This window comes from Triticum aestivum, chromosome 2B (genome assembly GCF_018294505.1).
Source record: "Triticum aestivum cultivar Chinese Spring chromosome 2B, IWGSC CS RefSeq v2.1, whole genome shotgun sequence".
Classification (NCBI taxonomy): Eukaryota; Viridiplantae; Streptophyta; class Magnoliopsida; order Poales; family Poaceae; genus Triticum; species Triticum aestivum.
In genome coordinates, this window is record NC_057798.1 from 770,975,848 (window position 1) to 770,984,917 (window position 9,070).

Consider the following 9,070-nt stretch of genomic DNA (forward strand, 5'->3'; position numbering starts at 1 on the left):
CCTCCGACATAAGAAAAATATTAGTTGCAACCGGGTGGGTAGGCATGCAGTTGCAGTCAAGGACGACACTTGCAGTTGCATGCCTAGTCTGAGGCATGCAACTACCCCCTCCTGCCGCCCATCGATAGAACGAAAGTCAATTGCAGTCGCTTGTGTGGACATGCAGTTGCAGTTGAGGGCGACATTTGCAATTGCATGCTTAGTGACAAACATGCAACTACTCCTCCTCTCTTCCACTGTTCTCCGACAAAACAAAGGTCAGTTGCAGTCGAGGGCGACACTTGCAGTTGCATGCCTAGTGTGAGGCATGCAACTTTACGGTGTATGCCTGTGAAAAAAAACACATAGCATATAAACACAATAAAAATTTGTTTTTGGGTAATACACGGAGAAACAAAGTAAAAAAAGAAAAAAATATAGACAGGATACAAATAAGGAAATAAAACAAAAGTCATGTAGAAAAGGCAACCACATCTCAGAATAAAAAAATAAGACAACAACATGTGAGAATAAAAATTGTTCATGCGGTGTCAAAATGTAGGTTCCTAAAAAGTATAAAATGTTCCATATTTCCTAAAAAAGAAAGATAAAAAAATCAAAAATGAAAATACAAGTACACATGTATACTGTATACATAAACATAGAGTCATCTGCCCGATTAACTTTCTTCTTCTGTGTGTTCAAAACAAAACTTCTCTCTTCTGTACATACACAGTGCACACAACCCAGCAAAAAAGAAGAAAAGAGATACAAATATTTACATGGGACGAGTACGAGAATATAAAAACAGACAGACAAGCACAAAAAAAAGGGCCTCAAGCCACAGCCCACAACCCAAGTAGCGGAAGGCCTAGTGCGTTTTGAAAAAGAAGAATACATCAGCGATTGAAACAGGTCGATGAAACTGGACAGCTAATCTCGTCGACTGAGACTTCGTAAAGTCTCAGTCGACTGAATTTTAGCGTTCCCCATATGTATATGTACTACTTATACGGTGAAAATGCATTTCGATGTCTCATTCATTTGTGAGAGTAAGACCACCGTGGGTCTTTTTATCTCCTATAGAGCGAATGTTCAAGCATTTTTAACCTTTAAAGCAATATAATGGGTTAGGTTAACAGATGCGGTTATCCCCATCATTCTTGAGCTAAGCTGACAATCTCCACAACATGTATCCTCATCGCAGATTTGTCAATGACTTTTCTACAGCAAAAATCGAATCAGCAAAGCATCAAGGCTTTTCACCAAAACCCTTCATGTTACACAAATCAAAACATTCATGGCCCGCATTAATGCCTGGTCCATGGTGCACATTTCTCATTGTGAATCAGCGATACGTTTATATTAATATTTCTACTATGTAAATAAGATTCACAAGTACGGAAGTCTGGGCTAATTAATGTCTACATACAAAGAGAAGAAGAAAATGAAACGAAGATGGGATACAATATATCACCAAAATTTAGTATGATACTCTACGATGCTCTAGCACGGAGGTACGTACAACCGTTCAGTCTTCATTTCCAGGGGACTTCTTGACAGAATCATTCTGCATCAGCTTCTATTGAGCTCTGCACGGCATGAGGAGAACGGAGGGTTTCATGCGTTTGACAGGCCTTCATTGTCTTGCAATGCTCCGCCTCATCGTCCCGTACATTCACGAATACATCATACAAGTTATCTGCAATGGGATAAGGGGAGCAGTGAGCAGTTCATTCATACAATCTTTATGGACAAAGCATTAAAGGGGAGAGTCCAGCTTTTTTTATATAGGCGCTATATTATCAGCACAGAGTGTTAAAATCCGAATGGCAGAAGTAGGAGAGTCAGCAGATCAAGTAACAATCTACTGAAATGAATCATAACTGTGATTTGATGGGTTTTCTATAATATATGTTCCAGCAAAAGGTGGCAGCTAGCACACTTTTCCAATGAACTCATGTCTTTGAACAGACAAATCAGTGAAATTAATTCCCAAAGCTACAGGCAACTTGTTAAGCCCTGACATTCTGAAAACCTTAACTCAGTAAAACTGCCAGGGGGGAGAAAGAACTATACCAACTTTAGGCCTCCTAGAATTTGGTGCTCTTGATGTTTGAAACTCATCTGAGAAACAAGCCATGCAAGCAATAAGCATAGATATTAATGTTTAATACTTATAAAGCATAGAATAAATACAGGTTAAGGTATGTCTAGAAAAGAACACAAGTGAAGTAAGGGCCTACCAAACATGTAGAGATCCTCATTCATGTAATAGTTTACAGCCACCTCTGGAGCTGGTAGTTTTTTCAACTCCTCTGAAATAAGAACGAGTAGCTGACATTATTACGGAACTGGAAGTGTCATTGCAGCAAAGCAAATATGTTTGGATTGGGAGAACACATTAACTGAGTTAGCAGCTTTCCCAGTGCCCAGGTAGGTAGGCACCAAAACTATGATTTAAGCAAAGAGCAATCAATGGTTTGTACGATTTAAGCTTTCCATTTTTTGGTAGGATTAGGAAGGGCAGATTTAAATATAGGTTAAAGGATAATGATATAGATTGCAAAATGGATTCCATTACAAAGTTACAATGATTTGGCCCTCAACCCCTTAGCTCAATAAATTCTGAACAGAAGGTTGTTCACTTCAAATCAAACATGGGAAACAAGAGATAACCAACTTTACTATATAAGCTAATACTCAGTATTCAATAGGCAAGGTGCTGTCATTCCATAAAATCCTAGATACAGAACTTGCACAACAGGAAGAATTTACTTAACCCACTAAAGCTGCCTTACCTCCATTGAGCTTCAGGAACTTGTCATAAGTTGAGTATGCATGCCTCTCAACACATTCTGAAAAGTGGTCTGCACATAGATATCCGAGTCCAGAGCAGCTTTATCATCATCACAAAAACACAGTAACAAAAAAGAAACATCTACTTCATGAGTAGAATTAATATGTGTACTCACATGCCATTCTTGGGCTCAGCATGTACATGCCAACAGTGACGAAGTAGTAAAAAAAGGCGCTAAACCGCGCAAGAAAGCGATCAAGCCATACAGAGTTGCCACCCAATGCCTAATATGAACCCAGAGAAGGAAGAAGGTAAGAAATATGCAATAACATAATCCAACAGAAAACTACTCCCTCCGTCCCATAATATAAGAAACGCTCTTATATTATGGGACGGAGGGAGTATATATCTAGAGCTGAAGTTAAGGGCTTAGTAGAAAACAGGATATATTCATTTTTGACATAAAAACATTGAATGAACAGACATATAAAAGATTTTGGACATACTTCCATGATTAAGAGGTGATGGAACTCATTCATGCTTTCAGCAAAGTGCACTTTGATATTGTCAGCTCTTCTAGACCAGCCAAAGGTCTCGTACAAGTGAAGCACCGATATAAATGCTGCTCAACAATCGACCAGTCAGTCAGTCAACAGTAACTAGACTATTCAACAGTCCAAAGGTCTCATACAAGAGAACCATACCAAAACCATATGTACAGGCGAAATCGAGAGGCAGGTGAGATGAGATCCTCACCGAAATATGGCACCCTGGCGATGGTCTCAAGCACGAAGAACCTGGCGTAGTCCCGGTCGCGGTACAGAATATCCAGTATAAAGATGACAGTATCCTGCGGTGCGGACACAGCAAACGTTGAGGCCCAGAGTGAAATCTGATGACCTCGAATGCGCCGGGGACCAGGGCTGGAGTCAGACACTCACCGTGAGGAATATGTTGAAGGACTGCTCGAACCTGACGACCCAGTCGCCGTCCTCGCCGGCGAGGGTGAGCTCGTCGTCGAATCCCCCTTCCTCCTCCGGGGCAGGCGTGGCGGCCGCCTCCCTGACGGGGAAGGAGTCCTCGACGGCGGACACCTCGGCCTCCTGCTGCTCCTTCTCCTGCCGCGTCCTCGCCGTCGCCTCCGCGCGGATCCTCCTCCCCCTCCTGCGCAGACACGAAATCAACGGGGCGAGCAGAGAGAGAGAGAGCGGAACGGCGAGGAGGGAGCGGGGGATCGGGTCGAGCGGGTTACCCGGAGGCGAGGACGACCGGATTGAGGCGGATGCCGCGGGCGCGGGGAGGGAGCGGGAGGAAGGCCGGCGGGGTGCGCGCGGCGGCGGCGGGGGCGGGGCTGCGGGCGAGCGCGGCCCGGAGCGGCGCCGCGGAGGCGGCCATGGCGGTGTTGGAGTGGATATTCGCCCGGGGTCTGGGGGATGTGGCAGTGTGTGAGGGGGGCACGGCGGCGAGATGGGTAGTGGCGGGGTGGTGGGTATATTCGCGGGGGCGCGCCGCGCGTGGGTCGTTTTGTCGTCGGGAGCGCGACGGCCGCGGAAACGACGGCGCGCGGCGGCAGGTGTCAGCCGGGCGGACGGAGGAGGCGAAGCGAGGGTAGCGTGACCGCGACCGGGTGCGCGTGGGCAGTGGATTGGGTTGTGTCGACTGACTGCGGCCTTGATCGCCAGTGCCGTGCCGTCCGTGTCCCCGGTGCGGAACGAGAGGCGGAGCGCGCTACGAATTCAGTCAACTTTGCTGCCAACTCGAACATCTGTAAGGTTGTGAAATGCCGTTCGGTTCACTGAACCTACACCTACAGGATGTATCAAGTCGCGTTTTAGTATTAGGTACATCCTTATCTAGACGAATCTAATACAAGAATTTCGGGACGGAGGAAGTACTTATCAAATCATCCAGATGGTTTCCTGGTTAACGCTACAAAATTAGCCACCACCGGATTAAGGCCGGCATTTCTTTTTATTGGCAAAAGATTAGTAGTGACTGGCTGGTCGACTGTCAGTCCATATATAAACCTACAACGTCTTAGCATCTTCTTTGCCCTCGATCTCCTTCCCAGGCACGTCATCGGTTGTTTCCTTCAAAACCCGCGTTTTCTTTCTAACCAGAGTCATCTGCAGCCCGCCGCGGCCGCCGCTGCTGGCTGGGAGCCACTGCTGGCGTTCGCCGAGGCTGCGTTGTTCGAAAGGGCCTCGCTGCCCTGGCCCTTGTTGATGGAGGCCTCGGCGTCCTTGCCGGGAAGTGGCGCGGCGTCGGAGGTCTTGGAGGCGTGCCGGTTGCTCCTGAACCGGGTCCTCAGCTTGCTGAAGGGGCGCCAGTGCCACCGGTTCTGCGACTTTATCTGGCCCATCAGCTTCTGCTGCTCCCTCCGGACGATCCTCCGGGTGTACCAGGCTCCGCCGCGCCACCCCAGGGCGTACCTGAAAGTCACACAAGGTTGGCAGGCTTCATCGTTCAGGTTTAAAAGATGATAGCACTGATAATTCAGCGTTGGTGTCAGAATGGATTCTGAGGTTCAGGGCAGAGACCAGGACCACCTATGTGCACCACTCACTCGCAATTAATTCAAGGGAACTGAGGCGTGACAGCAAGTTTAGCATGTTTTTTTCAAAATTCGTTGAATATGCAGAATCATGGCAAAACTATGTCATCTGTGCATTTACCAGTAATGCACTTAGTTGGAGCAGAGTATTCGACTAAATAAATGTGCGTGAACTACTACACTTTTGCCTTTATGCATATCCAGGCGGTGCCAAGTTGGAGCAGGGTATTCAAAACCAGATGCGATATTAAATACATTCTTTGCACAAAATTAAAACTCTCAAAAGCAATCAATAAAATAACCCAAAGTAAATAGCCTATGTCCAGCACTCACTCTTAATTATTTCAAAATGTACTCAGATGTAACAGGAACTTTAGCAGGGGTTTCGATTATGGAGTTCCTTTGGAACATATACAGAAGATCACAATAAAACTATCTCGTTTGTGCATGACCCAGCAATGTGTACAGTTGGAGCAGGGTATTCAACTAAATATGTGGCAGCATGAGGGCTACACTAAGTTGAAGCAGGGTAATAGAAAACAAGCTGTGATATTAAATACTATCTCTGCAGAAATGAAAAATAAACTTGAAAGCAACCGATAAAATAACATAAAAGTAAATAGGCACTCACATCCTAACTCAGTATGTCAGTGTTACAGTTTATATGAACATACGATTCTACTCCCTCCATCCGGAAATACTTGTCATTGGAATGGATGTATCTAGATGTATTTTAGTTCTAGATACATCCATTTTCATCTATTTTGATGACAAGTATTTCCGGACGGAGGGAGTATGATTGATGGAGAGTTGAGGCATGCTGATCAGCATTGACTGCATTAATATGAGCATACAGAGCATATAAAAGCTTGACAGTGAAACCTTAGTATTTAGAGAGTAAGTAGCATATGCCTGGTGCTACCAATACATATAGTATTGAAAAAGGTTTGGATCACAGTAGTATATATATTAAGAACAGCATGAACATACCCAACAACCGTAGTTGTCAATGCAGTGGCTATACAAGCTGAAGTGCTAATATTATAGGAGGTAACAATCTTTTTGATCTCATCATGTTCAACTTTGTGGGTGTTCCTCAACTGTTCAGAAAATAAAAGAGAAGAAATATATCAAAGTTTGTCCAGAGTACATATTCAGTGAAACAAATAAATATTGAAAGTACATCAGGTAGTCGATCCGCCGTCTAGAATGAAACAGGAAATGGAAGCAGATGTTTCTAACTGTATGAAAGTTGTGACCATCAGAGTGTAAAGCTTCACTGTTATAAACACACCATAACTCATCACAAATGTTAAATATCATCACCTCAAATTTCTTTTAAAAAAAGATGAAACAAACAACAAAATACATGTTAATCTCATCATCAGAAAACATGAAAGCATGTTGCACTGAATTGACAAGGTAAGACATATGCACACAGGGTTCTGATTGTCTTATGCCAATAAGCTACCCTGGAGCCATCTTGAACTTCTGTCAAGAGTCTAACTGCCTATTAGCATTTCTATAAGTCGTGCACCGAGAAATGCACATTACAAAAGGAGAAGAATGTAACCCATTCACAAAACAAATAACCATGACATTAACAGACTATCTCCTAAATTGCTTACAGATTCCTCAATGGAATGAAGCCTCTTGTCGATCTTTGTTTGCTGCATATGACGAAGAGAGTAACCTATAACAAGAAATTAAAAATATATTAGAAACTGTAAATCATCCAAAGAGAGAATTACCAAGTAACTTAAGAAACAGTACAGTGTACAGCATAATGGCATATGCTCCACTCGGCATGCATTACCAACATGAACAAAAGCAGCACATAAAGCGGACTTCCTTTGTTAATTGCAGTGCACGAAAAGGGGCCTATCATCAGTTGAAAAAAGGCAAGTAGTCTGACTTCAAATTAAGCACGCATATCGGAATTACTTGACATTTACTAGTCAGGTAAGGGGCAAAAGTAGTTCCACGTCTCAACTAAACTGAGGATCACCAAAGAATCCAACATTTCAAGTGAAATACTCCAGTAAAGTAATTGCTACTGTACTAGTGCGCAGCGATTGGGGAGAAAAACTCATCAATTAGATTGTAACTTGGTGCACTTGCATTCAGTCACCACCACCAATGGGGCATTCTGAAACAAAATTGCTCTACTGCAGCTGTGGTGCCAATTGAGGTGTGCCCTATGGTCTTACATAAGCCAAACAGACTAATTAGGGTTTAGCAGCAAGCAGTTGCACAACTCTCTCTCCCTCAGATAGTCAGATACATCAATTAAAACAACTAAATCAATCAGACAAGCCAACGACACACTCTGAACCCGAGAACAGCATACAGAGTTTACGAACTGCGTGAGAGAGCAGGGGAATGAACAGGGGCGTACCGGCCCAGGCCGTGAGGACGGAGGCGATGGAGGTGCCGACGGTGAAGACGACGCGGTGGCTCTCGAACACTTCCTGCACGGCACGGACCGCGTCGGGGGATCAAAACCAGATCACGAGAGGCGCGCGGGTCGGGGGGGCGTCAGGGATGGGGTTAATTTGATTTGATCTGGGCGGGGCGGGGGGAGCTTACCTTGGTGGAGAAGAAGGTGTCGCGGACGGCGGCCCAGGAGTTGGTCGCCCGCCGCCGCACGCTGGGCAGCGAGAGCACCGCGCGGCCCGCGCCGGCCAGCCGCCGAGCCGCCATCTCGGTGTCCTCTGCTCGCTCGGTGGGATTTTTTTTCTGGAGGATTTCGTTCGGGGGGAGCGGGGTTTGGGGGGGAAAGGTGAGCGATTCGGCTCCTTGAGCGCGCGACCAACTTGCGAAGGAAGAAACGGAACGGAACGGGCGGCGGCGAGGGAGGCGGGCCGAAATAGCCAGCGCCCAGCGGCTACGGACGGGGGAGCGTCGGAGGGCAACGCGGCGGCGGTGCCGGGGGCACCGAACCGGATTCTTTTTTCCTTGTCCACTGCCTATTGGCCTTTTTTTTCGTTTCAGAAAATATCAAAAGATTATCAGTACTCCTTTGTAAACTAATATACTAGTGAGCTTAACGATCTTATATTAATTTACAGAGGGAGTACTACGGTACCAATATTCATGCCATTCCATCTTCCTCGCTACAATCGCTACCAAACCCGAAATTCGTACAATGATCCAACGGTTTCGTGTTGGGGGTTTGGATGGTAGTCGCTCAAGTTTATTACTGAGTTTTTATGTATGTATGAATTTTCCACAAAGAAAAAAAAAGTATGGATTTTTCGATCATGTGTGATGTGTTATTCTTTTTAGGCGAAGTATCAGGTGAAAAAAGGTCCTCAGTGAAAATCTAAAAATTCTCACGTGGTCCATCAGATATATAACGAACGGCACTGATCAAAGGTGGGATCTCTAATGATCCACTTAAACACAGTTAGCAGAAAACCCCCTGGCTTGTTCACCATCAAGGTGGTTTACGTTTCAATCTTAACGTGAATCACGTTTCGGCGGCCGTGAGCCCTTGCCTTTCGACGGCAACGACGGCCCCTCCGATGGCAGCAACAGGCCCTCTGTCCGCTGCGGCTCATCCTCCGCCGGTGGCGACTCGAGTTATGTCCTTCCCTCCGACGGCAGCGACGGGCCCTACATCGGCTACAACTCATCCTCGGCCGGTGGCGACTGAAGCCATGACCTTTCCTCCGTCTGTCGTGACAGGTCTCCATTGGCTGCTCACCCTTCGTCGGTTGCATCTCAATCTTCAG

General features: G+C 45.7%; 2 protein-coding genes across 2 annotated transcripts; both read right to left on the minus strand.

Moving 5' to 3' along the window:
• Positions 1–1,220: 1,220 nt before the first annotated feature.
• LOC123047283 (ubiquinol oxidase 4, chloroplastic/chromoplastic) lies at positions 1,221–4,439 on the minus strand. The gene is made up of 9 exons (XM_044470781.1): positions 4,032–4,439; positions 3,721–3,943; positions 3,536–3,629; positions 3,286–3,401; positions 2,955–3,063; positions 2,781–2,849; positions 2,226–2,297; positions 2,059–2,106; positions 1,221–1,681 (listed from the first exon to the last, which is right to left on the minus strand). The coding sequence occupies exons 1-9, from the start codon at positions 4,172–4,174 to the stop codon at positions 1,545–1,547; spliced, it is 1,011 nt and encodes a 336-aa protein (XP_044326716.1). The 5' UTR covers positions 4,175–4,439; the 3' UTR covers positions 1,221–1,544.
• A 229-nt stretch (positions 4,440–4,668) lies between these two features.
• On the minus strand, positions 4,669–8,184 carry LOC123047284 (uncharacterized). The gene is made up of 5 exons (XM_044470782.1): positions 7,923–8,184; positions 7,732–7,804; positions 6,962–7,026; positions 6,324–6,433; positions 4,669–5,211 (listed from the first exon to the last, which is right to left on the minus strand). Exons 1-5 carry the CDS (start codon positions 8,034–8,036, stop codon positions 4,902–4,904), a joined length of 672 nt encoding a protein of 223 aa, XP_044326717.1. The 5' UTR covers positions 8,037–8,184; the 3' UTR covers positions 4,669–4,901.
• Positions 8,185–9,070: the final 886 nt, after the last annotated feature.

Bases quoted from the DNA above. Each gene is read 5' to 3' on its own strand.
- LOC123047283 (XM_044470781.1), bottom strand. From the start codon at position 4,174: ATGGCCGCCTCCGCGGCGCCGCTCCGGGCCGCGCTCGCCCGCAGCCCC. The intron at 3,944-4,031 runs GTAACCCGCTCG...GTGTCTGCGCAG, and splicing joins CCGGTCGTCCTCGCCTCCGG to GAGGGGGAGGAGGATCCGCG. The intron at 2,298-2,780 runs GTAAGGCAGCTT...TTCTTATTTCAG, and splicing joins GTTCCTGAAGCTCAATGGAG to AGGAGTTGAAAAAACTACCA.
- LOC123047284 (XM_044470782.1), bottom strand. From the start codon at position 8,036: ATGGCGGCTCGGCGGCTGGCCGGCGCGGGCCGCGCGGTGCTCTCGCTG. The intron at 7,805-7,922 runs GTAAGCTCCCCC...CGTGCCGTGCAG, and splicing joins ACACCTTCTTCTCCACCAAG to GAAGTGTTCGAGAGCCACCG. The intron at 7,027-7,731 runs GTACGCCCCTGT...TTCTTGTTATAG, and splicing joins CGTCCTCACGGCCTGGGCCG to GTTACTCTCTTCGTCATATG.